General features: G+C 45.4%; 1 protein-coding gene and 1 long non-coding RNA gene across 7 annotated transcripts in view; one reads left to right on the top strand and one right to left on the bottom strand.

Moving 5' to 3' along the window:
• Window positions 1–22,537, bottom strand: part of LOC122215525 — a 103,929-nt gene extending 81,392 nt beyond the window's left edge. For all 6 annotated transcript variants that reach the window (XR_006200411.1, XR_006200413.1, XR_006200417.1 and 3 more), the window contains exons 1-3: window positions 21,881–22,537; window positions 21,709–21,763; window positions 20,811–20,948 (exon numbers count right to left, since the gene is read on the bottom strand). This is a non-coding gene — a long non-coding RNA (uncharacterized LOC122215525). The remainder of the gene's footprint in view (window positions 1–20,810; window positions 20,949–21,708; window positions 21,764–21,880) is intronic.
• An 86-nt stretch (window positions 22,538–22,623) lies between these two features.
• Window positions 22,624–26,694, top strand: SRSF6 (serine and arginine rich splicing factor 6). The gene is made up of 6 exons (XM_042930942.1): window positions 22,624–22,868; window positions 23,092–23,240; window positions 24,588–24,712; window positions 25,074–25,282; window positions 25,553–25,636; window positions 25,733–26,694. The coding sequence occupies exons 1-6, from the start codon at window positions 22,762–22,764 to the stop codon at window positions 26,091–26,093; spliced, it is 1,035 nt and encodes a 344-aa protein (XP_042786876.1). The 5' UTR covers window positions 22,624–22,761; the 3' UTR covers window positions 26,094–26,694.
• The last annotated feature ends 750 nt before the right edge of the window (window positions 26,695–27,444 follow it).

The raw sequence follows: 27,444 nt of genomic DNA, 5'->3' as shown, positions 1-27,444 counted from the left end.
GGTGAATCACTAAATTCAACTCCTGAAACCAATATTGCACCATCTGGTAACTAACTAGAATTGGAATAAAAATCTGAAAAGAAAAAGAAGCACTGATATGCTTAAAATCATACGATTTTATCTACATGAAATTCTAGAACAGACAAAACTAATACAGCATGAAAAACTTTTCCTTTCCTCAATTTATTTGCCACCTATGTGATGGTGTCTCCCAAGCGTCCTTCTTGAGCTCTGTCCAGACATCTCTATTTGGATGTCCCATCAGACTCAGCATGGCCAAAACTAACCTTATCATCTTTCCCCCAAAACCTACTGCTGCTCGTCCTGCAGGCAGATGTCAGGGAATGGCAGACATGGCTGCCCGCACAGTTGCTCAAGCCATAGCTTGGGTATTACTCACTCTCTCTCTCACCCCCACAGCAGATCAATTACCAAGTGCTATCAAATCTATCTCTTGGGTCTCTATCCATCCTCTTGTCTGCCGCTCCACTTGGTCCAGGTACCTTTTATCTCTCTTCTAAATGGCTGAAGCAGCTGTTAACTCATCTTTCTGTCCACTGTCTCCCATTCATCCCCCAGAGAAGCCAAAGAGATCTTTCTAAACCACAAATCTGATCATATCACCTCTATCCCACTTTCCACTTACGAATTTTGAGGGTTTCCCATTGCTCTCAAGACCAAGATCAAACTCTGAGTCATGACATACTGGCTTAACGATATGTTCAGCCTCCACCAACATACATCACTTCCAGCCCCTTGCTTCTGTCTTCACCCCTTAACCAAGGAGAGAGAGTATTGCTGTGGGTCAAGCTCGAGGTCTAGGGCACTAAACTAGTATATGGTACAGGTTGAAGACCTGGAACACTTCACAGAGGTGAGAATGTCTTTCCCTCCTCAGAAAACTATTTGTGAGGTGTCTAAGGAAGTCAGAGAGCAGAGGCTGCTTCTTCTAGGGTGACAGCCTGCCCTCTCTCACACATTCCTCTGACCTGTCACTCCCAAGAGGGCAGGGATGGGCAGGGATTGGGCTACTCTACTGATCACAGTGAAGAAAAGCCTGGAGTGGGGGGAAAGCCAGCTTTTCCTTACCTTTCAGGAGAAGTTTGTCCCTGGCCTTCTTATTAGCAACCTCCATTTTAATTCCTGACACCTCAACATCAGAGCTTGCGACCAAGCCCAAAGCGTTCCTTTGCTAAGGACTGTCCTCTGCACATATACCTCACAGCGCTGGGCACAATAAGCGTCTAACTAAACCTTATTAATGGACTGTACAATACACATTTCCCCTTAGATCCGAGCTCACAAGCCAGCAGATGAGCCTGAATAGGCTACAAAAAATGAAATAAAGAAAAGGGAGAGTGTGAGGCTGGGCAGAGGGGCCTCACCTCCTTAGAGGTACCTCACAAAGTGACCATACACTACCTTTGGGGTCCACCTATGGCTTTAGGTACTGGCCCTGCACGTCACTCACTGTATGACCTTGGCCTCAGTCTCCTCCTGGGCGAAGACCAGGAGATATCCCTGTCTCCCGTCCACCCTCCACCCCGCACCCCCCCCCCCCCAGCCTGGCAAAGGAGCAGTGGGACTTACAGGGTTCATGGCTCACGTGTGATGCCAGCTTTCCAGAAGGGTCCCAACTTGAATGCTTCCTAAAGAACACTAGGCCATTCTCTTTCTTTGGTAACTTCCACATTTACATATAAATTGCTACCTAATGGCTCTGCCCTCCTTTATCTTAGCTCCACGTTCTAATGAGCTGGAAAAATGGTCCTGTGTGAGGAATAAGGAAGGAAAACAGTGGTTCCTCCCTTACTATGCAGTGGGGAAGGCAAGGAGTGAAGGAAGGGGGAACACGATGCCCTTTCCCCACTGGGACATATGTCCCAATGTCCCAGAAAAAGGAAAAAAAGCATTTTTGTATCAGTTTGAAACACGGTAGAAAATCAAGCGTGAAAATATGTGAAATCCACAACACAGTTTGTGAAAAGTGAGTCATAATTCTATTTGTTCTGCCCGGTCTGCACATCGTAAATTTTTCATCCAGACAGAAATTGAAAATAAAGATGGACTGGGAGCGCCACCTGGGGTGAGGTCTGTCACTACCTCTGCTGCTCAAAGTCAGAGATCTCTGCTGATCCCTGGGGATGTGGAAGAGAGGTTACAAAGTCCCTTCCTCCCAACACACCCAAGTGCGCGCGCGCGCACACACACACACACACACACACACACACACACACTACCAGGTGCCCAGCCCCTCTTAAAGCCATTTCTATTGAATTTCTACAATCCATGAAGTCCAGATTCCCATTTAGAGATTGAGGATCCATCCCCAGCTAAGCAACTGGCAGTCCTGGAATTCACACCCAGGCCTGTCTGATTCTAAGTCCCAAGTTCATTTACATTTCACCACTGAATGTGTCCACTGGAACAGAGGTTCTTAACTGAGGTCTGTGGATACAATGCAGGGGCTCCATGGATGAAAAAAAAAATGTTACATCTTTATTTCCTCCTATTTCTAACTGAAACTCAGCATTTCCTCTAAATCTGAATGTGGGCAATAAATCAGTACCTGTGATTTTGTCACCAATAGTGAGGCACAGATATTTGCACATATTTCATATGTTGCTGATATCTCAAAATGTCATTTATGTTTATCACTCTTTGAAAATGTCAGCAGTTATTAGACCCACTGCAAGATCTTGTCATTTAATGTGTTAACAGAGAAGCACTGTGGTAGACAGGTGGTTCCCAGAAAATAAAGCTCTGTTGTGCAGCATTTGCTAATTCCCTTGGTGTAAATATTCCTACCATTGCCAATTTCAAGGATGACTATGTTTAACAACTGGTTTGCAAATTTCCTGAAGATTTAACGATCAATGCTTAGAAGCAGGGACAAGATGGCTTTAGCACACCATTGGCGATGGAATGGATTAACCTGGGTTTTCCCCCCTCCCTATCAGCATCTGTCTTTCCTGAAACTCTTTATGGCCTTCAGTAAAATGATGTTAATAATAACAATAATAGATTTGAAATAGATATATTAAATCCTTACTCTATGCACTTAACATGAACAATATCATTTAGTCTGCCAACGACCCTTTAAGGCAGGTATTATTGAAGTGGTTCTTATTGGAGGCAGGGAGATGTGATTTTACCTCTTGGGGACATTTGGCAACATTGGGAGACATTCTTGATCGTCATAACTGGGTTTGCTACTGGCATCTAGTGGGCAGATGCTGCTAAACACCCTCTAATGTATAGAACACACACACCCCTGGAGAAAGAATTATCTAGCTCAAAATGTCAATAGTGCCAGAGTTAAGAAATCCTGTAGTACTGTTGGTCCCATTTTATAGCTGGGAAAACTGCAGCCCAGAGATTAATGTACCCAAGTTCACAGAGCTAACATATAATGAGTTCTCTGGGGAGACTAGTTCCTACCCCTGACTCCCTCACTAGATGTAGAGAGAGGAGTTTCCTGGAAAGAAAGCAGCCTGCTGGGGTTAGTCTTGGCAACCGGGGTCTCAAGGAGGCTCAGGCATTACATGTTGGAGGATCTAACCCCAGCTGCTTCTAAAAAGTTTGAAGGAGACTTGACCCCAGAAATGATTCCCAAGGTGGGTCAACCAGATGGCCCATTGGGCTGTCCTTTAAGACAATAAAATGGAAAGGGGAGGTGAGGATTGCTCTCCCACAAATATTTATTAAGCACCTACTATGTGCCAGCACTATTCTAGGTGCTGAGAATAGGGAACAAGACAAAAGTGGCTCTTGCTCTCATGGAGTGTACAATCTGGTGGAGGGTACAGAAAAGCAAATTTTAAATGGGTTAAAATAATTACAGTTCATGATGGATGCTATGAAGGAAGCAAGTAAGGTACTATGATAAACAATTTTAGATGGACTTGCTTTAGATAGGGTGGTCAAGGAAGTCTTCTCTGAAGAGGTGACATGTGAGCTAAGACCTGAAGAATGAGAAGCCAGCCATGGGAAGAGAGGAGAGAAGAAGCAACAATCCAGAGGGATTTAGCAGGTAATGGGAGTGAGGAGGGAAATAGGTTAACATGTTCTAGTCATCAAAAGGAGGTCACTATGACTAGAGCACAGAGGATCAAGGGCAGGGGAAATTCAGGACCTAAGAGTAAGAGATCAGCAGGGTCCACCCACCCTGTGTGCAGAGGACTCCAAACAGGTGTGACAAAGTCAGTCCCAGGCTCTGAGAGCTAGGCAAGTGGGGGATGGGGGGGGTGGGTAGGGAAACTATAGGTACCTAGACCAGTTCTGGCCTCTTCTAAGAACTCCCCCACCCAACTTTCTTTTCTTTTTTAAGTGTTTATTTTTGAGAGACAGAGACAGAGACAGAGACAGAGCATGAGTGGGAGAGGGGCAGAGAGAAAGGAAAACACAGAATATGAAGCAGGCTCCAGGCTCTGAGCTGTCAACACAGAGCCCAACGCGGGGCTCAAACTCACAAACCAGGAGATCATGACCTGAGCCGAATAACCGACTGAGCCACCCGGGCATCCCATCCCCCTACCCAACTTTCTTAACCCAATACATCTGCTGACCCAAGACTCCCAGATGCTAGGACCCGAAACACATCAGAGTGTGTGTGTGTGTGTGTGTGTGTGTGTGTGTGTGTGTGTGTGTAATAATGATGATGACCAAATAGTCAAACAGTATTGGGGAAATCTTCAGCTCCAAGGTGAATCACAGCAGTAGAAAACAACACGCCTGGCTCTCTGCTGAGAAAGTTGCATTGATAATTAGTCATATGCGTAACCACAGTCCACTTATGCCTAATCACTGAGCTGTTCAACAGCAGAGGGATGGGCTGGCGCTCCAGAGTTGGAATGAACCTTACTGAGTAGGTTAACAAATCCAGTACTAAGCTTTTTAAACAGAATCCCAGAATTCTGCAACAGGGAGGCTCAGCTCAGAGTACAGGGGATGGCAGGAGGCTGAGGAGGGAGGGCAGTGGAGGAGGAGAGGAAACGGGCACAGAGTGAGCACACAGTCTATGTCGGCTGCTCTGCAAAGCTTCACTGCACACCTATGATCTTGTTGAATCCCCACAACAACCCTTGTGGGGGTACTGTTTCCCCCATTTTCCACATAGGGACTTTAGACTCAGGGCCCCCTTTTCTTCACTAAAGTTCCCACCCGAAGTTGGGATTTCACTGCCAGTAATTCAAGGAGCTTCTTTATCCACTCAGAACTTAAATAAATGAGCAGAGGAGTTCTGTGAGTCTGAGACAAATATGGCCCTGATATAGGGAGGTCATGCAAAACAGAAGAACTTGCCAGAACTCTCCAGAAATAGTGAATTCTCAGGAGGTGAGCAAAGCTACTGGGACCTGGGGGATCTGTTTGACTTCATAAAGGGAATAATGTTTTTGAAACTATCAAATTGGGGTACCTGGCTGGCTCAGTCAGAGAAGCATGCGACTCTTGATCTTGGGGTCGTGAGTTCAAGCCCCACATGGGGTGTAGAGATTACTTAAATAAATAAAACTTTGAAAAAAGAGAAACTATCAAAAACATCCATATATTTTGCATCCTCACGAATCATGATGTTCTGTCCCTTCTTCACCCCACCACTCCTCGGCCAGTTGGATCAAGGACATTTATTACTTTAGAAGGAGTGTAGATACCACAGAAATCATAAGGTCATAGTTTAGCTTTGAGTCTATACAGAGACAGTAATCTTAAAACCTGGCCAGAGAAAAGAGAGAGAGAGTTTCTTAATTCTAGAACCTACTCTACAAATCAAGGGTAACGTTTGGAGGTCTGAGCCTGAAGTTTATGAAAAGCAGTCATGAGATGGGACTCAGGAAATGAGATCAGGAAAGTGCCCATTCCATGAGAAGATGGTGGTCTCTTCTAGGCCTGGGGGTGAAACCAGGGAAAAAGAGATTCGGAGAGAATGTGAATGGGAGAAAGTCACTGCTCTCAGGGACTAGTACCCCTACCTCCCTTGGCCTTGGCCCCAAAGTGGGAAGGCAAGAAAACTGCATCTCCAGTAAGTGGGGGGAAAAGGAAAGATCAGAGGGCGCATTGCTTCACTGAAGCTCTATGAGGAAACGGTGCCTGTGGTTCCCCCACACCCACTTGAAGCAGCCAAGACAGTGAAGAAACATCAGTAGGCTTCAGGTATTTGTCAGGATTTAGTCAGAGAAACAACCGCCATCTTGTCTGCCAGAGCACTGACCTGAGTGGACACATAAGAGCTTGCAGGGAAATCCAAGAAGCTGTTCCTGTCTGCAAAGGGAGAATGCGGACCTCCTTTGTGGAGGAGTCACGGCAATGGAGATGGAGAAAAGAGAGCAGATTTGAAAGATGCTTGGAGGTGGGTCAGAAAGATCATAATGGTACAGTTGGGGAGGGTGCCAGAAGGAGAGGAGCCACAGTGGACCCCAGATGCCTGGTTTGAGCAGCTGAGTGGCCTAAGTGCAATCTACCAAGATGGGGAACACAGGGGAGGGTGCATGAAAGGCCAGGACCACAATGAGATGGGTGAAGTGCCTGCCTTAGGCACCAAATACGAGGGTGTGCCACAAAACCTCAGTAATCAAGAAAAATAATGATTTAATGCAATTTTTTTAATCAAAATTAATACCAAAAAAATCCATGATGAACACGATCAGTATTACTGATTTTTCCTTTTGCTCTGGGCTTCAATATGGCTCAGCCTGGCACTATTACTGATCCTGTCTTGATTTAAAATTCTGATACTTTGTTCATCATGGATATATATATATATATATATTTTTTTTTTTTTGCATTCACTTCTGTGTTTTAAGTATTGCGTTAAAATATCATTTGATGGTTGTGGGTTTCAGTGCCCTCTTAAGTGTTGCGCCGGGTGTAGTAAGGGCTTCACTCACTCTAGTCCCAGCTCTGAGTAGGTCTGAGAAGAGAAGGCTAAGATACAGTCTTGGAAATATGCCGGAATGAAACGGGATGGCAGATGTTAAGTCTCCAGACCAAAGTAGGTCTTCAATACATGCTGTAATGGACTCAGTGGGCACCTCTGGCTTGAATCCTCCAGGCCTTAGCATTTCAGGACATGCCAGCTACCAAAACCTGCATTTCCTTCCTGAGGATTATCCTGGCCACCAAGTGAGATAGGTTAGAAGCACTGGGGAATGAACACCCCTGCGGCAGCCTTCAACCAACCATCCCCAGGAACCAGTGTGTAAATATCCCAGCTCCCTGGCCTCTCGGATGGGGTCACTGTGAGGTATATGTGTAACACCATTTCCAGAGTCCCCAGGTGAGATTAAGCTCCATCACCCACAGTGCTACTGGCTTGATAACATACCTCTAAGCTCTGTCCCCTCCCCACCTCCCCACCCACCTACTGATGTCTCCTGGGATCACCTCCCAAGTAAACTTCATGTAGTCCAATCTTTTTCTCAAGGCCTGCTTCTAGGGCAACCAAGATAAATGGATGTCTTTCCTTCACTTGCCCTCTTCTCTGTGGAAACACGGAATGTTCTGCACAAACTTGGAAGTCTGAGCGTGCCCTTGAAGGAGAGACCCCTGACTCCAGCACTCTCCTGGCAGGGAAGTTGGTAGGGGTAATTGTCAGCCAGTGCTGGGAAGCCCGGATCTAAGATGGGCTGGCTGTGTTTCTGTAATCTCTGCACCTAGAGTTGAAAAATAATTGGCAGACACCTTTCCTGGCCATTAATTCTTTACAGCAGACACTGAGCCCTTGAGGCAAAAACTGGTTGTGTGCAGTTACTGCCAGGCTGGCCCTGAATTCAGAACAAGGAGCATGACTTTCCCCTCACCCTCTCTACAGACCATCAGCCTTCTTCTCCTTCCTTCTCCTTCCTCCACCCACCCCCTGGCCCAAGAATGGCCAGAAAAGGCTGTTTGTGTAGGCTGGAGGAGACAAGATTTAGCCCTTAATCCAGAAGGACTCAGGCTTGAAAGCCATGGGTAAAATCGTGAAGTGTGGAGACATCATTCATGCTTTCTTTTTAGAGAATATTTGTTCACCACCTACACGTTTTCCCACAATCACCATAACGCTTGCAACAATCTTGTGCAGTAAATATTATTTCTGTGCCCACTTTACAGGCTCAGAGGCTCAAAGAGGGCAAGTGTCTTAGTTTAAGTGACAAAGAGCCTCCCCTTGACCAAAATGCAATCAGACTCCTTTGAACCTTCTTCCCAATGAGGCCCTGACTTTGGGGATTCTGTGTTCGCCTCTGCTGTTATACACAACTTTAGCAAGAATCATGCTAGGTTGGTTAAGCTGGAATCCCTCCCGCCTTAATATCTGATCCTCCTCTATGTTCAACCACGTCCCTCGTCCCCCACCACCCCCCAGGTCTATCTAACCACCCTGGCCTGCCTTTAACAGGCTAGGTCAGAGTCCGGTTAGATCAGTTTAAGTAGAATTCCCCGTACACCCGGGGTGCCTCAGTGTTTCAGTCTGACCCTTGATTTCAGCTCAGGTCATGATCTCAGTTTCATGAGTTTGAGCCCCACATCAGGCTCTGCACTGACAGTGTGGAGCCCTCTGGGGATTCTCTCTCTCTCTCTCTCTCTCTCTCTCTCTCTCCCTCCCTCCCTCTCTCCCTCTCTCTCTGCTCCTCCCCCCATCTTGCGCTCTGTCTCTCTCAAAATAAATAAATAAACTTAAAAAAAAAACTCCCTTACTCCTTATGTTTCCTCTTAGTAATTTCCCATCCACTGACCACTCCCTGCTTTTCAGCTATAAATTACTTGTCCTTGTGTTCGGAGGTGAGCTCGATTTCTCTCCCGTGCTGCAAACCCCATTACAATCACCCCTACACCTATCCCCGGGCACCTGCTGAATTAAGTCTGCTTGCCGGTTCTTAACAAGTGTCATGAACAATTTTCTCCTTAAACAGGTCACATAGAGAAGACATCGATTTAGATCCAGGTCTGTTTGACTCCAAAGGCCTTTCTCTTCCCTATGTCATGTGTTGTTTCTCTTCCTTCAGTAAACATTTCCTGAGCACCTACTATGTGCCAGGCCCTATGCTGAGCCCAGAGGAGGACACAAAGATGAATAAGAAATATTTCTTTCCTCTAAGAGGGAGAAATAAAATCTTCCTCATTCTGCCTGTTCTCTACCCCAGGGGTCAGCACCTGTTTTTATAGTACTTCAGCCACAGGGGCTTGAGCTACTAGGGCAGATTTGACTAGGTAGCCACAAAGCCAAACTACTGACTGCCTGACCCTTTACAGAAAAAGTTGGTCACCGCTGGTCTACACCACACCAGGCATTGAAGGTACACTGTCTTAGTTACTCCTCAAGTCAACTCTAGGAGGCTCATCCTTCGATTGATTATACCCATTTTACAGATGAGGAATGAGGCTCCAGGATATGAAGTGGAAAGGTATAAAGTTGGATGATCCCAAAGCCCTCCCCCCTCACCCCCTTCCAGATGCCCCTTCTCTGCTCTAAATCACATCTAAAATGTTGGTGGCCAAAGTTTTGAAACACTGACATTGACACTTGAAACAGCCTACAACCCCCACCAGGAGTGGGCCACTAGGCCACTGGACTCTGCCACGCTGGTCTTAGAGCTGAAGCCAGTCTGGTCTCCCATGGAGGTTTGTCTCCAGATGGAACAAGAGGCCTTTCATGTGCTAATCTGCAATCTCAGGCGGGGTAATTATTTCTGTTGGTTTTATTATTGAACCTTGTGGGAAGGACAGAGTGACAACCACAAGGGGCCAACTAGAAGCCATACATCAGTAAGTTCTGACCAGGGCTAGATGGTGTACAAACAGAACCGCCAGAGAAGGTGAGCAGAGCTGAGCCGGCTGCTCGGTTACCTCGGCAGGCTTCTCCACAAGCCAAAGTTGAACACCTTGCTGGGAACACCTGCATCTCTCCACCCAGGGCTTGATCTCTCTTGGCCACTCAGGCAAGCTGGAAGTGCCAGAGTGAACACTCTTGGAAGCAGCCTGCAACCAACACAGCTGGCCAGCTGATGTACAGGTAATGCGGCTTCCTCGCGCCTAGGTCTGAGGTGTGTTCACCGGCTCCTGGAGTCCCCAGCGGAACAAAGCTGCCCTTGCCACCATTGTCATCAGCCCAATAATGAGCCCCTCCCTGGCTTTCTTCCCTTCCCTGTCGTGTCTTCCCCTCCCAGTGACATTTCCTGGCATCACCTCCCAAATAAACCACTTGCCCTTTCATCTTGTCTCAGGGTCGGCTTCCAGAGGAACCCAAACCAAGGCAAGCCCCACGCCTTCTCATCTGATCTCTACCTCAGCCCTGGGAGCCGGGATCATCCCCATTTTTCAGAGGTGGAGACTGAGGCACTCATAGAGTTTAGGCAGTCAGAACCCCAAGGGATTAGTAAGAACCAAAGGCTCAAGAAAGGTTTCTGGGGGGCTGGGGGGACATATTTGAGCCTGTCTTCTTGACCACAGAGCAAAACTGTCCCACACCCAGGCTGAGCCCCAAACTTAGAGCTCGTTCTGTTCCAGTTCCTGCTCATGTCTCCCCCAAGGCCATTCCCCCAGAGTCCTCCATCAGTGACGATAGATGGAACTGGATCAGAGGTTGCTTCTAAAATCAACCTATCATAAAAGATAGAGAACTAAGAGATCTTAGCTTGTAACCAGTCCATAAAAATGATCTCCATGGCTATGTTAAGCAGGGGTGGGGGAAAGGAAGTGTGGATAAAATTTGCATTTATTCAACAATAATAGCCAACACTTATTTAGTGCCTACTGTGGTGTCTCTCCCAATTGGATGGGGGTCCCCAAATGTAGGGCAACTAGATTGGGTGGAAGCCAGAGGCACGGGCAGTGAAATAATTCAAGCAAGGTAGAATAAAGGATAGAAGTTTGTTGAATGCACGGGCCAGACAGCAAAGCAGAGACTGTCTGCCACAGGGCAACGAGAGGGGGGTGTGTTTAAAGGGGGAAGGTGAGGAAGTAGGAGAATGCACGGAATTTTCCTTTTTCGGTACCTGTGCCTGGTTGTAAGTAGCTCATTGGTTAGTTAAGGCTTATGGATGTTTTGAGGTGGGTCACCTGATGGGCCTGTTTGCATCAGCTCATTGGTCACTCTGGACCCTTTTGCCTTGCTCTACCTTGCAGTGCGCAAGCCTGTTGCCTAAAAGTGACCTCTACATCTACTATGAGCTAGGCACTACTCTAAAACCTTACAATAAACTGACTTTTTAAAATTCTTGCTCTTTGAGACAGGTACTATTACTTTGAGGCACAAAGAGGTTAAGAAATGTGTCCAAGGTCACACAGCTAGCAACTGAAAGAGCTGGAAACAGAACCGAAGTGATTTGGCTCCAGAAATATGCTTTTAATCCTTGTTAATAAGATAAACAAACACAGAAACTAATATTGTATGCTACTTATATTTCCTTTTTTTTTAAGTTTATTTATTTATTTGGAGAGAGAGAGAGAACAAGCATGGGAGGGGTAGAGAAAGAGGGAGAGAGAGAATTCCAAGCAGGCTTCTCACTGTCAGCACAGAACCCAACATGGGTCTTGAATTCACAAACCATGAGATCATGACCTGAATCGAAAGCAAGAGCCAGATGCTCAAAAATGAGCCACCTATATTTTTTTCTTTAAATTTAGAAAATGAGCAAAAGCATATTAAAAATTATAAGAGTTTATTGGAGTAAAAACCTATTTGAATCTGGCAGCATTGAACCACTCCTCCCACAGGGTTAGGAGGAAAGACAAAAAGAGAAGGCGGGGAAATGAAATTATTCGGTGGGCTGTAGCTTAAAGACTGGTAGGCTCTTTGTGACTGGTTGTCCTTAGTATTTGCCTGATTTGGAAAAGCCTAGTTGACTATGATGGGCTTCGATTTCTTAACCTTCATGCATTTACAGAGCTGGGGTTTTGTTTACTTACACAGGCCACCGAAATATTAACATGCTCCTGTTGAATCTATTTAACACCGTGTTCACCACGCTGTGCCTGTAGCAGAAAGCGAAGCCACCAGAGACACTGCAGGAGACAGCACCCCTTTAAGGCCAGGAGGGCCCAGTTTTAGTTTTTGGTGAGATGAGTAGGAAGCTCAGGTGGGGGTTGCATGGAGGCACCGGGATGGAGGAGGGGAGACTTAACTGAGGCTCTCTGGGAACAACAAAGATGGCCCAAAGTACTTGATGCTCTTGGTTTTGCTTTTCTTGTTTTTATCATTTTTATTGATGTACAATTTATATACAGTAAAATTCACCCATTTAAAGTATCCAGTTTGGGGTGCCAGGGTGACTCAATCAGTTAAGCATCAGACTTCCACTCAGGTCATGATCTCACAGTTCGTGAGTTCAAGCCCCACATCGGGCTCTGCGCTGACAGCTCAGAGCCTGAAGCCTGCTTCACATTCTGTGTCTCCTTCTCTCTCTGCCCCTCCCCCACTCATGCTCTGTCTCTGAAAAATAAATTAAAACATTAAAAAAAAATACGTTAAGTGGTGCCTGGGTGGCTCAGTGGGTTAAGGGTCTGACTTCAGCTCAGGTCATTATCTCACGGTTTGTGAGTTTGAGCCCCAGGTCAGGTTCTGTGCTGACAGCTCAGAGCCTGGAGCCTGCTACAAATTCTGTGTCTCCCTCTTTCTTGGCCCTTCCCCCGCTTACACTCTGTCTCTCTCCCAAAAATAAATGAAAACAGTAATAAATAAATTAATTAATTAAAGCATCCTGTTCAATGAGTTTGGGTAAATGCATAATTGTGTGTGAATACCACCACAATCATGGTATGGGTCATTCCCTTCACTCAAAGAAGTTCCTTCCTGCTTCTCTGCAGTCAGCTCTCTCCTCCAAACACCAGCCCCTGCCACCAGGAATTGGCTTCCTGTTCTTTTAGTCCTGCCTTTTCTAGAACATGATATAAATGGACTCAAACATCATGCGGTTTTTTGCGTCAGGCTCATCCCACTTGGTATAATGCATTTGAGATTCATCCACACTGTTGGATTGTTCCTGTGTATTTCTGAGTAGTATTCCATTTTACAAATACGCCCCCTTCTGTTTATCCATTCACCTATTGACATAGACATTTGGGCTGTTTCCAGTTTGAGACTGTTATGGATAGAGCTGCTGTGAACATTCCTGTACAAGATCTTGCTGGTTTATACAAAGTTTTTCATTAATTGATTTTTAATTGCCAAATAATACATGAATGCATTCTTTCTCTTATCAAAACAATACCGAAGTAAGGTGAAAATACTCACACACTGCACTGGCAATGCTTTTCAAACTTTAACACAAGTCCTCCTGGGAAGCTTGTTTAAATGCTTGTTTTAGTCCAGTAGGTCTGGGTGGAACCTGAGATCCTGCGTGTCTAACAAGCTCCCAGGGAATGCTGACAGGAGCAGGGGCTCCAAAGACCCAAGAGCCCTGGCCAGTATTTCTCAAAGCATGATCGCCTGACCATCTGCTTCACAGTCACACTGGAAGATGCTGAACATGCATATTCTGAGGCCCTGCCCTGCACCCAGTGACTCCACCTACGAGGGATGGAGCCCGTAGACCTTCATATTTAAATGGTGCTCACCAATATCTGGGGACCACTGCTTTGGGCCTACAATTTTTGGAAGAGCTGACTGGGTCTGTCTCGTTCCCTGTTATCCCCCTGAGCCTAGCACAGTGCCCGGGCCATGCAAGGTACCTTTTAAAAAGACTTATTTTCCCTCACTCTGCTAGGAACTGGGTTCTACACCCTGGGCACACACCCTGGATGCTCTCTGGCATGGTGCAGTTCGCTTGACTCCTCTGTTCTAGGACATTAGAAACCACCATTTGATGCAGCTTTTGCTGCCAGAATAAGGGCTGTGGTGATAAGCAAGGGCACGCACAAGACATTTGGGAATATGTTTCAGCCTGAACGTATCCAAATAACAGCATGTAGAACTAATGATGGGTAAGATGTCTGCAAGCCACAGCCTAGTGTCTGGCAGAAAAACAGAAACCTACACGCACCAGCTCAGGGGAAGACCTGGGAAGAGAGCCCAGCATTGCCTCCCATGGGACTCTGACAAGCATGGAGACCACAGTATCCATGAAGTACACCATGGGTTCTTGTATTTGTCTTCGGAGTTTCCCCATGGCCTCGTGCTCTTCACCGGACATGAGGCCAACTAGGAGTTTCTTCATCAGCACTTTTTCTCCCGGCTGCCCCAGGATGGAGCCTACCTGCCAATAAGCACTGGATTTCCATTCTGCTGCCTCACCTGCTCCCATTCTCAAGACAAACATTGTTTGCCACAACTGGGCTATTCCAGAATTCCAATTAGGTTCCTTGTAAGAGAGGTAGGGCTGAGTGAGGAATTGGACACCAGGCAGCTCATAACTGGCCTGGAGAACAATATGGCCACAGCAGCAGCAACGGGCAGGTGCAGAGAAGTCCAGGGGGGCAAGGTCAGCCTGAGGGCCACCCTGAAGAAGGTCACCAGTGAGTCTGAGTACAGACTGCTTAGCAGCCACGGTGACAAACAATCTGAAAAGCAAGCCCCAGAAGAGATGTTTTGGGGACTGTGGACATCTAGCCAGAAGAGAGGACTTACTTGAACAGAAGGTCTGAGGGCTGCCCCCAAACATCTGGATGACCTAGGTGTGGGAAACAGATGTGGTTATTTGAACAGCCTCAGGGACACAATCAGGACCAGTGGCTAGATAAGTCAAGGAAGCAATTTTTCACTTTTATAAAGAATTTACTCAAAATGAGAGATGTCCAAAAATGGACTTAGCTGTCTGGTTAGGCAGTAAACTCTCAACTTGGGAGATGTTCAAGTAAGGGCCAGAAAACCTGGGAGTGAATAAGGTGTTGACTCAGAAGATTTAGATTGAGGGAGCTTCAAAGACCTCCTCTCTCTGAGCTTCATTGACCCCTGGACCAGGCAGCCAGTGGAATTTACCTACCGCTGTAATCATACAAATGGCCACCAGATGGCAACAGACCCCCACCTTCCCAGTCAAGGAGCACTGGGTCTACAGAAACCTAACTGGAGGACAAAACCAAAATAGTTAACTGATTCAGACAAAGTGACATTCATGGGCAAAGACTATGAATCAAATCCTCAGGAGCTAATTAGTCCAGCACAACCCAGAGTGCTCCAGGTCAAGTAAATTATAATTTTTTGTTTTACAGAGATATTCCTTTTTTTAAAAAAATCTTCCATCGAAGTACAACATACATACGGCAAGGTACACAAATCAGAAGTGCACAGCTCAATGAATTCTCTCAAACAGGGCACACCTGTGCAACAAGCACCCACCTCAAGATACAAGCTAGGACCCGAAGTCCAGAAGCCTCCTTCCTGGTCACCACCCCCACCCCCACTGTAACTTCTGATACCATAGATCGGTTTGGCTTCTTCTTCAGCTTTACATACATGGAACCATATGGTATGGGTTCCTTCGTGTCTTGCTTAGATGCTTATGTCGTGAAATCCACTGACTGGGCTGTGTACTGTAGTTCAATCTCATTGCTGGGTAGCAGTGTGTGGTACGAATAAACCACAAATGATTTGACCACGCTCTTTTTGATGCGCATCTGAGTGGTTTCCAGTTTGGGGACTCCCATGTATAAAGCCGCTACGGATTTCTAGTACATTCCTTTTGAAGAGCATATGTACACGTTTCTTTAACAGAATTGCCAGGTCACAGTGGTGGGCGGTGGGCTAGCAGCTTTCAGCTTTAGTCGACACTATCACACAGTTCCCAAAGTGCACCAATTGCCATTCCCACTGACCATGTACGAGACTTCCTGTGGCTGTCTAGCCACACCAGGATCCTGTCTAGGTAAGTTCCCGTGGAAGAGATGTGGGATCTGGAGCGAGCATCCCTGCAGAGGGTCTGAGTGGCCGGGCAGCATGAGTGAGTGGGGCTTGAATCAGAAGGAAGAAGAGTCCATCCCATCAGCAGGCCCTGATGACCCCTGCAGCAATAATACCTGCTAAATGGTATACTCGCTTCGTGAGTTCGCAACAACTGCCTGAGCGGCGCTACTCTCACTGAGCACTCACTGCATGCCTGGCACTTCTCAGGGCTGGAGACGGCACACAGAAAAAACAGACAACGTTCCTGCACTAATGAAGCTCACGTTCTAGCGGGGGTGGGCACAGACAGTAAATAATATGTCAAGTGATGAGAGTTCCATATAGAAAAATAAAACAGCATAAGAAGATATAGAGTGCAGGGGCACCTGGGTGATTCAGTCGGTTGAGCATTGGCTCAGGTCATGACCTCATGGTTGGTAGGGCCAGGCCCTGCGTCAGGCTCTCTGATATCAGCTTGGAACCTGCTTAGGATCCTCTCTCTCCCTCTCCCTCTCTACCCCTCCCCTGCTCACTCTCTCTCTCTCTCAAAAACAAATAAAACATTTAAAAGAAAAAGATCTAGAGTTCAGAGAGGGATGCTAGTTTAAAATGGGGGTTTTTGGGGCTCCTGGGTGGCTCAATCGGTTAAGCAATCGACTTTGGCTCAAGTCATGATCTCACAGTTTGCGAGTTTGAAGCCCATCAGCTGCTGTCAGCACAGAGCTGGCCGGCTTCAGATCCTCTGTCCCCCTCACTCTCTGCCCCTCCCCCGCTCTCACTCTCAAAAATAAAATAAAACATAAATAAAATACAATAAAACAAAACAAAACAAAATAAAATGGGGGTTACTTTGTGTTGGTGAGGATGTGGACAAAAGGGAAGCTTGTGCATTGTTGTCGGGAATGCAAATTGGTGCAGCCACTAGGAAAACAACGGGGAGGGTGCCTCAAAAAATTAAAAATATAAATACCATATGATCCAGCAATCTCGCTTCTGGGTATATATTCAAAGGAAATGAAAGCACTATTTCAAAAAGATACCACTTTTTGAATATGTTCATTTCAGCATTATTCACAATAGCCAAGATGTGGAAATAACATAGGTGGCCATCGACAGAAGAACAGATAAAGAATGTGGCATATGTATATGGAATATTATTCAGGCATTAAAAAAAAGAAAACCCTGCCTTTTGTGACAACATGGTTGGATCTTGAGGGCACTGTGCTAAGTGAAATAAGTCAGACAGAGAAAGACAAATACCACATGTTCTCACTTATATATGGAATCTAAAAAAGCTGAACTTGTAGAAACAGTTGCCAGGGGCCAGGGCGGGGGGGGGGGGGGGGTGGAGGGGGAATGAGATGTAGGTGAAAGGGTACAGACTCTCAGTTATAAGATGAGTAAGTTCTGGGGATCTAATGTACAGCATGGCGACTACAATTCACAATAGACAACACTGTATTAACAACTGGAAAAATGCTGAGAGCAGATCGTAAATGTTATCACCCACATATAAAAATGGTAATTATGTAAGGGGACGGAGGGGTTAATTAACCTGATTGTGATCATCATTTTGCAACATACATGTGTATTGAATCATCACATATTACACCTTAAATGTATGTCAACGATATCTCTATAAAGCTGGGGGGAAAACAACATATCAAAGAATAAAATAAGTAGTTACAGGGGTGAGAAGGTGACTTTGAACAGAAACCAGAGATGAGGAGACAAGTCACAGGAAAAGAGAGCTCCAGACACAGAGAGGCATTCAATGCAAAGGCCCTGTGGTGGGTGTGTGCTTGACATATTCAAGGCACAGTAAGGAGCAGATAGAAGGAGGAGTAAGGAACACTGAGAGCAAGTTAGTGGGGACATGATTATGTAGGACCTAACCTCACTGATGCTGAGAGACAACCACAAGTCCAACCGCACATACACATGCATACTCATATAACGTGTTGGGGCTTGGGAGGTTGAGAAGGTTATTGTTGTTTAAAAAAATGAAATCATGCATATATTAACCCTGGCCTTTCTCACTTAACAACATACCATGAGCATCTCTATAAGTCTATATCAGGGGTTGGGGTAGGCAAACATTTTCTGTGAAGACCCAGCTATTAAATATTTGAGACTCTGCGGGAGACCGTCTCTACTGCAACTACTCAATACTGCTGTTGTGGTTGAAGAGCAGACACGGTATACGTGAGTGAATGGCTGTGTTCCACCAGAACTTTACTTACACAACAGGTGGCAGGCCCGATTTGGCCTAAGGTGTGTTTACAAACCCTGATGCATAGCTCCCCTGTTGTATTCCCAATGCCAAGAGCAGTGGCTGGCACACAGAGGGCACACAATAAGTATTTGTCAAATCGATAAATCTAACATTCTTTTTAGTGATTAGAGTATTCCACTGCTAGAATATCATCTTAGGGCCTAAGGTTTTACAAATCAATCCTCTTGTCAAAAAGATTTCTAGGAGTACGGTGGCTGGGTCAAAGCCTCGTGAACTTTCTGTTTGTCGAAGGTCACCATCTCCTTGAGACCCTTTCCTCTCTTGGCTTCTTCTGTGACACTGTATTCTTTGGTTTCTTTCCCTATCTCCCTTCCCAGTCTCCTTTCCTGTATTTAAGTTTCAGAGTCCCTCTGGCAGGCAGAATAGTGTCCCCACCAAAGATGTGCATGTCCTAATCCCTAGAATTTAAGATGTTACTTTACTTACGTGGCAAAAGAAACTTTGCAGAAGTGATTAGGTCAAGGATCTTCGGATGGAGAGTGTATCCTGGAGTATCCAAGTGGGCCCAATGTAATCACGGCTGGGGGTGGGGGTGGGGGTGGGGGCGAGGGACTTATAAGAGGAAAGCAAGAAGCTCAGCATCAGAGGAGATCTGACAATGGAAGCAGAGGTCAGGGTCAGAGTAACTGGATGCAAGAAGGTCTCAACCAAAATTCATGGTTTCAACGATGGAGGAAGGAACCACAAGCCAAAGAATGCAGACAGTCTCTAAAAGTTGGAAAAGGCAATGAGACAGATGCTCCCCTAGAGCCTTCAGAAGGAGTGCAGCCGGGCTGACACCAATTTTAACCCAGTGAACCACTTGACTCCTGCCCTCTGGAACTGCAAGCTAATAAATTTGTGTTGCTTTCAACCCTTGAGTTGATGGTAATTTGTTACAGCAGCCATACAGATTACACATAGGAGTTAATACAGTCCCCCAGGGCATAGTTCTGAATTTTCTTCTGCTCTCCATCTACTTTTTTGGGGGGTTTCATCTAGTATGTAACAAACTCACAGATTTATATCTTGGGTCCCCTCTGTGCATTTTTTCCACTTGACATTAATAGAGTTTATTTATTTGTAGGTTCTTAATGTAAGCATTATACCAGGCATGTGCTTGGATGCTGTGGGCTCAAATTCATGTATTGAGAAAGAAAAAAAAAATTATATGTTCACAGTTAATTATACTCAGAGCCTTACATTTTCTTGTCATATTGCTCAGATGACACCAGATATGTAAATAGTTCAGTATATCCCCAGTCTTCTTTTTTTTTTAATGTTTATTTATTTACTTTGAGAGAGAGAGAGAGAGAGAGGGAGAGCAGGAGGGGCAGAGAGAGGGAGAGAGAGAATCCAAAGCAGGTCCCACACTACCAGAGCTCAACACAGGGCTCAAACACACGAACTGTGAGATCATGACCTGAGCCAAAATCAAGAGTCCAATATCAACAGACTGAGCCACCATGGTATCCTCCCCAGTCTTCTTGGGTGGTGAAACCTCATTATCCTTCCACTTTTGCTGAAAATTCTGGTTACTCCTTGAATACTCAGAACACAAGGGAAGCCCATTCTCAGTGACACACATCCCCTCACTGTCACAAGCAACACCTTAGGTGTCAATTCTATGCTTTAGCAGACATTTGTCAACATTTCAAAACATTTTGTTAACCCCCCAATTTTTTTTATTGAATTATAATCGACATACAATGTTATATTAGCTTCAGGTGTGCAACAGATTGATCCAAAAACTATACATCACTCAATGTTCACCACCTTAAGTGTGGTCACCATCTGTCACCACACCATATCATTACAATACTATTGACCATATTCCCTGTGCTATACTTTTCATCTCCACGACTTATAACTGAAAGCTTGTACCTCTTAATCCTCTTCACTCAATCTATTTTTAGTTGTCACAGCTGGGGGGAGGGAAAGAGCTACTGGTGTCTAACAGGTAGATGCCAGCCAGGAACACTGCTAAACATCCTGCAGTGCACAGGACAGCCCCCACAACAGAAAATTACCTGGCCCCAAATGTCAGTAGTGCTTAGGTTGAAAAACCCTATCTAGATGAACCCTGTACACATGTTTTTCAAAAAGGTTTGGATTAGCTTGGCAACATTTAATCCAATACCGCAATTGAAATGTACCTTTAATCTCATCACTTCCGAGCTCTTTCAATCATCTGATTCACATTTCTTTCAAACTCTGTCCCTGACAATTTCCATTTCTGAATTCCATCTCTACAGCAACACCTGCATACATTCACTCCACTCCATGTAAACACACTTGAGTTGCCAAGTTCAACCCAAGTCCATTCAAGATGACAGCTTCTGGAATGCTAAGTTTTCCAGACATAATATAGCAAAACCTATCACAATTCAGTTTATACCCACTTCAAATCACATGGTACTTGGGATTGAAAACCACAACAATGCGTGCTCTAAACTATCCTTTACAATCTGGGTATTTATGGATGGATTCAAAGTTATTAACTCTCTTTTGGATCAGACTGAGGCCACTCTCTCTTGCTGACAGACTTCTGCAGTTACCTCCACAATTTTAGAATCAGCAATAGTGATCTTTATCTGCCACAACTGTAGGTATCTAAAAGAAGTGGCCTCCTGTGCTATACATCCACCATTTCTCCCTTGAGTCTTTCTTCCAAAATATCAACAGAGGTGAGTTAGATCATCAACAAGACTCTACAGAATGCTGATGGCCCAACAGTACCTTCAATGATGATCATTTGAGACTGTCTTCTGTAGTTGGTGGGTTAATGGTTTTTTGTTAAGAGTAGCCACTGGGGGGCGCCTGGCTGGCTCAGTCCATGGAGCGTGTGACTCTTGATCTGGGAGTAGTGAGTTCCAGCTGCACATAGGACACAGAGATAACTTAAACAAAAAAAACAAACAAACAAGAAAACAAACAAACAAAAGTAGCCATTGGCCTTTGGGGAGAGGTTAGAGGAAGCAAAGGATGATGTTAGCTGCATCTTTCTCTTTGGGCACATTAACTGCAAAGACAGAAGGTGACACCCCATTGCCTATATTCATCTTTTAGTAAGTACTACCCCATTACCTTCCCAAATAGAATGTTCAGTCCAACCGACACTGTATCAGCGCCATTTCCTGATGCACCTCTTCCCATATAATGAATTTTAACATTTTTTAAAATAGTGACAATTTGAGGAGTGAAAAAATGTCGCACTGTTGAATTTTCTTTTCCCTAATTACTATATCCCACGAATTTTTATAGATCTATATTATTGTGTTGTATTTAACTTTTAAGCACTATCTAGCCTTTACCGCTAGATGCCAGCATTAACACTTCTCCCCCTGTCGTAATAATCAGTTTGCTTCTACACTTTGCTAAAAGTTCCCTGGAAGGCCAAATCGCCCTGTCTCAACCAGCTAAAGAATATCAAGGTTGAACCGCTCAAAAAGAAATGGAATATTCGGAAATGCCTGAACAGCCAGTGTTATCTCACCGATACTGTTTCTTCTCTTGGCTTCTGTAACACCGTGCTATCCCGTCTTTCCCCACCTCTCTACTCCCTCGTTCCCAGTCTCCTTTCCTGTAGTCAAATTTCAGAGTACACTAGGGCTTTCTGCTCTCCACTTAAACTTACTCCTTCGGGGTTTTCATGTAGTTCTCCAGCTTTAAAAGGCATGTCCAATGAAATACTAAAAAAAAAAAAAAAAAAAAAAAAAAAAAAAAAAAGTATATTTCTATCGAATACACGGGGGCTTCCAACCTGTTGGTTCACGGGACTCTCCATGAGGAGGAGAAAAAGAGAGCACCTGTGTAGGAGGGCTGCCAGGTCTTAACTTTCTTGGGCCAGAGACCTCGGTCGTACTCCCTTTGGGAGCACCCACAGCGAGAGTGGAATTACCACGTACACAGCAATCTACAGGTGACTTGCCAGTGTTTCAAGAAAAGACCCATGGAGGGGGACGGGCAGCGAGGGGGTCAAGGCCGATGATAGCTGTGAGACCACCAGGGATAGAGGCCAGCAAGGCTGTATGCTCGTAACGCGAAACCGTGCGGGTCACCACCACTCCGGAGGGTAAACCTCGGATTAGGTGAAACGGGATAATCAGGAGTCGGAGCGCGCGTTGCCCGCCGAGCGGAGCGTGAGCCGATCAGCGGAGGAAATTCGCAGCCTCGCTTTAAGGAGCCAATCAGAGACCACAGAGTCCTATTAACGACAACATCAGGAACCAATGAAAACCGGGAGTCCTCCGGGACTGCCTCCCAAACTCCTGTCCCGGAGAGATCACACCAAGGAGGTTTTTTAAAAAGTACAAATTAGAAGACAAGTCTGTGGCTCGACGACGGGAAACTACGTTTACAATGATGGGTGGGGAAAATTGTGTAAGCGAGCAGAACTGCACTTCCCCAAAACCTCGCGGAAGTGGACCTGCAAGTCACCCCCGAGACCTGGGCTCCAGAGCGGGAGGGTACGTGCTGCGCGCTGACGCCACGCGCTGGCCCCGCCCCCAGCTCGCCCTCCCTTATAGTGCAGCTCTGGCGCGCGCGCACCATTGTGTGGCTGGACTCGGCCGCCGCTGCGGTGTGAGGCGCGTGTTCGGGCTCTCGCCGTCCCCGCACCCGCACCGCGGCTCCTGCTTTGCGGTCAACCGTTCGACGCCAGCCTTCGGGCCCCTCGCCCGCCACAGACATGCCGCGCGTCTACATAGGACGCCTTAGCTACAACGTCCGGGAAAAGGACATCCAGCGCTTTTTTAGCGGCTATGGCCGTCTCCTCGAAATAGACCTCAAAAATGGGTGAGTCCGGCCTGGGAACCCGCGTCCGTCCGCAGTGTTCTGGGTCTGGCGGCGGCGGGGTCCGCTGGACAGAAGATGGCCCAGGCCGCGGCGCCGCGTGGCAGGGCCTTCAAAATGGCGGCGGCGCGGGGTCGCGGGAGCGCGCGCGGAGGGTGGGCGCGCGGGCGTGCGCGCCCCCGGCCTAACGTCGCCTGCCGGTTCCCGGCTCTCGCACCGCCCCCAGGTACGGCTTCGTGGAGTTCGAGGACTCCCGCGACGCCGACGACGCCGTTTACGAACTGAACGGCAAAGAGCTCTGCGGCGAGCGCGTGATCGTGGAGCACGCCCGGGGCCCGCGCCGCGATCGCGACGGCTACAGCTACGGAAGCCGCAGTGAGTCCCACCCCCGCGCGCTCCGCGTCCTTGGGATCCTGGGGGGCGGGCGCAGGCTTAGGGTGGGCGGGGTGGGGCCTCCCAGCCCGGGCAGGCGCGGTGGCAGGGGTCCACTGGCTCCAGTGTCCACGGGCGCCGCTGCCTTCACGCCTGCCCGGGACAGCTACGGGACGCCGGAGCGCGGGGATTGGGTTGTGGGTTTGGCTAGCCAGGGTTGGGCTGTTTTGGGGCTTATATATTTAATTTTGTTGTTGTGGGGGGTTTTTTTTGTTGTTGTTTTTTTTTTTTTGCTAAGTTGGGGGCGGGGGGTGGCTTGGGCCCCTGTCAGCACTGTCGTGGGCTCTGCCCACAGAGGAAGTGAGGGATGGCAGTATTTGTTGTATCCCCTTGCTTACCTGACAGTGCTTTAGCTAGAAATGTGAATGTTTTAGAGTAGAAGTTTGAGGGCAGGCTGGGGTGGAGGTGGGGTGGGGTGGGGACGGGGTAAGGGGAGGAGTTTTAAGTTTAGGTCTTAGAGTTATTGAAATTGGCGGGGGCCAAAGAAAATACTATTTTTAACTAATGTGGTATAGTACCACACAGATTTAAATAAGCTTTATGCTGCATTTGAATTATTTGGGGCATGTTACTGGGAGGAGGTGGGAGGGGTTTGGTTATGTTAAATGTTTGATGTTGAAATTGTTGCATGTTGAATTCAAACTTTTTAACAAGTCCTTGATGTTTCAATTTGAAAGTGACCAATGGGGCTGAGGCTGTGTCCACTGAGGCTAAGATGACTGCCTTTCCTGATTGGCCTTGGCTTTTCCATACATTGTGTGACCCTTGCCCTATGACCCTTTGGCTGACCTTACCGGAAGCCATGACGACAGCAGCCTTTTGCCATTAGACGCAGGGTGATGGTGAGGATTCCAAGGGTTAGACAAAACTGGTTAATCTGAACTAGGTGACTGTTACCTTGCGTGTTTTGTGGCCAAACCACCACCAAAAACCTCACACTGTGATGTAAGTACTTAGTGTAACTAGTAAACATTTTTGTAAAATGTAGAAATGCATGTAATCAGTTAAGTTTTATATTTTACAATGTTCTGTAAAATAAAACTTAGCGAGGTAAATCGAATAAAGGAGCAGTCACTCTCTAACAGATTGTAGGAGAAGTTTAGTTGGATTTAGTCTATTTGACTTGCCCTTAATTTAATTTATGGCAAATCACAACTGTATCGAAGGTTTAGCAGTATAATAGCAAAGTCCTACTCCAGTAAATAAAAGTTGATATGTTTGTACTAACTTTCAAAAAACATGCATCCCTGTCATTACAAAGCATCTAATTATTCTCTTCATGTGATAAAGGTGGTGGAGGTGGATACAGCAGTCGGAGAACCTCTGGCAGAGACAAATATGGACCACCTGTTCGTACAGAATTCAGGCTTATTGTAGAAAATCTTTCTAGTCGTTGCAGTTGGCAAGATTTAAAGGTATGTGCTATAATTTGAGATAAAAATGATACGGCTGGGGCACCTGGGTGGCTCAGTTAAACATCTGACTCTTGATTTCAGCTCAGGTCATGATCTCACAGTTGGGTGGGTTTGAGCCCCACATCCGGGCTCCGCGCTGATAGCTCGGCGCCTGCTTGGGATCCTCTCTCGCTCTCTCTCTGCTGCTCCACCTACCCGTGTGTGTGCTCTCTTTCAAAATAAATTAAAAAAAAAAAAACGATATGGCTAATGTTTAAAAGGTAGGCTTTTGCTTCACTTTTTTCTTAAATTTCTGAGAATCCAGTACAGTACGTAGATTTTTTTCATTACATTTCTGAGTTTAATCTTGTTGCTTCTTTAGGATTTCATGAGACAAGCAGGTGAAGTAACCTATGCGGATGCTCACAAAGAACGCACAAACGAAGGCGTGATTGAGTTTCGTTCCTACTCTGACATGAAGCGTGCTTTGGATAAACTGGATGGTACAGAAATAAATGGCAGAAATATCAGGCTCATTGAGGATAAACCACGAACGAGCCACAGGCGGTCTTACTCTGGAAGCAGATCAAGGTAATTTGTTGAAATACAGGGAAAGGAAAAGAAACCATATTTGCTAAGAGCAAAGAAAAAATTCAAGCAGCAGTATTTCAATTGATGCTTAACTGAAAGTTCAGTATGTAGTCTCTTTTGTGTTGTGCATCATTGAGGTTCTTTTCAATGTTTTAAGGTGGACTTAATTTATGGTAAGAAATTATATTTTGTTTACTGTTTTTTGTCAATGACACAAAAGTTTGTGTTGAGATATGAGATTAATGTTTTTTATTGCATCTTTTGTTATAGGTCACGGTCTAGAAGAAGGTCACGAAGTAGGAGTCGCAGGAGCAGCCGCAGTAGATCTCGAAGTATCTCAAAAAGTCGCTCCAGGTAAATAATGAGCTGTTAGATCTTTTTTTCTGAATGTTACTCTATTTGTATGTTCTGGCAAGGTATTGAGAAAAAAATCTGGCTCTTCTTGTCCAGATCCAGGTCTCGGAGCAAAGGTCGATCACGTTCTCGATCAAAAGGCAGGAAATCCAGATCAAAAAGCAAATCTAAGCCCAAGTCTGATCGGGGCTCCCGTTCACGCTCTCGAAGCAGATCTAAGGAGTATGAGAAATCTCGAAGCAGGTCTCGTTCTCGATCTCGTTCCCCCAAAGAAAATGGAAAAGGTGATATAAAGTCAAAATCTAGATCAAGGAGCCAGTCTCGTTCAAATTCACCCCTACCTGCTCCACCCTCAAAGGCACGTTCTGTGTCCCCTCCACCAAAAAGAGCTTCAAGATCCCGTTCTAGATCTCGTTCAAAGTCGAGGTCACGGTCCAGATCGAGTTCCAGAGATTAACTTAGAACTCTACATTCTTTGCACACTATTATGGAACACTTTCCTACTTGCTTAAGCAGTTACTCTTCCATGTTTGTACTTGGCCTCTTTGCAAGAGGAATCTCCTGAAAACAGGGGCACACAGAAATTTGATTTGTGGCCAAATTTGATGAAAAAGATGAGGTTCTAAAGAAATGGTGGCATGAAGTCAAAGATCCTCTCCCTTCTTTGTAGAATTAAGATAACTTTGATTTTATAGCTTTTGAGCTAAAATAACTTTTGTAAAGATTAAGCTCATTTAGATTTTTTTTAAGTATTTCAGCAGGATCTGCTGCAGGGGTTTTGTTGTTTTGTTTGCTTACTTTTAAATTAACCGTTTCAAGCTTTGAATACCTAAGGCTTTAGAGGGAGAACCCAATTTTCAATTATGTTGGCTTTTTATAAGCTTGAGTTATGTAAGATTTCAATAAAAATTTGCTACCAAGATAATTGCCTTACTGAATAGGTCACTATTAAATTCCTTTAAATATTGGTAATCTACTCTTTGTGGAAACGATGTAAATTCAAAGTGTAAAAGAAGGCAAGCCTCAGACCAGCAATAAATTATTGGATTTGGATAACATTTTGTGCTGTTAATCAAATTTGCCAAAGTCCTATCTGCCCCTTTGAGTTTAAAAGGTATTTCGTGGTCCGTCTATTATACGATTTTGCCTAAGTTAGTGGATTTTAAATGATGAAAACTTTTCAACTTAAATTTAATTGAACTCTTGAAGAAGTAGTTCTTAATACTTGAGAACCCGTTTAGCCTGGTAATCCCACTTTATGGAGAAATGGTCAGTGTAATTAGTGTTTTGTTAGAATATGGTTCCATGGTCTTTAGTGTTTGTTGTATGAAAATGGAAGTAGCCTTTCTTTGATTGGAAATTTAGCATATTCTTGTTCAAAGTAGAAAAGCAAATACTGCATTTTCAGCTGGAAGACTATTATATTTAACAGGCACTTAACAGGTTGCTTGGTAAAATTGGTTGCTGATTAGAGTGAAATTCCACCCAGCCATCAGTCGTTAATGGTTGATGGGGTTATGTGATAATTGATTAGATCATCCTTGTAACTTTACAGCATATGGTGGGCTTGAAAAGAATTTACATGGGTAACCTCTAAATTTTCTGTACTTTAATATATGCTGTGGAAGCCAAATTATACTGCAAATTTGTAGGAGTTACTGGATAACCAATGGGTCCATGCATCTATAAACCTAATTAGTTGAAGTTGCAATTTGAGAAATGAATTACCCTCTATCTTTATGTTCAGATACTTTAATTCCATTTAAAAGCACTCATTAATCTTGGTTTGAAACCAAGATACAGATTGT

Source organism: Panthera leo, chromosome A3 (assembly GCF_018350215.1).
Source record: "Panthera leo isolate Ple1 chromosome A3, P.leo_Ple1_pat1.1, whole genome shotgun sequence".
Classification (NCBI taxonomy): domain Eukaryota; kingdom Metazoa; phylum Chordata; class Mammalia; order Carnivora; family Felidae; genus Panthera; species Panthera leo.
This window is presented reverse-complemented; position numbering and strand designations above follow the sequence as displayed.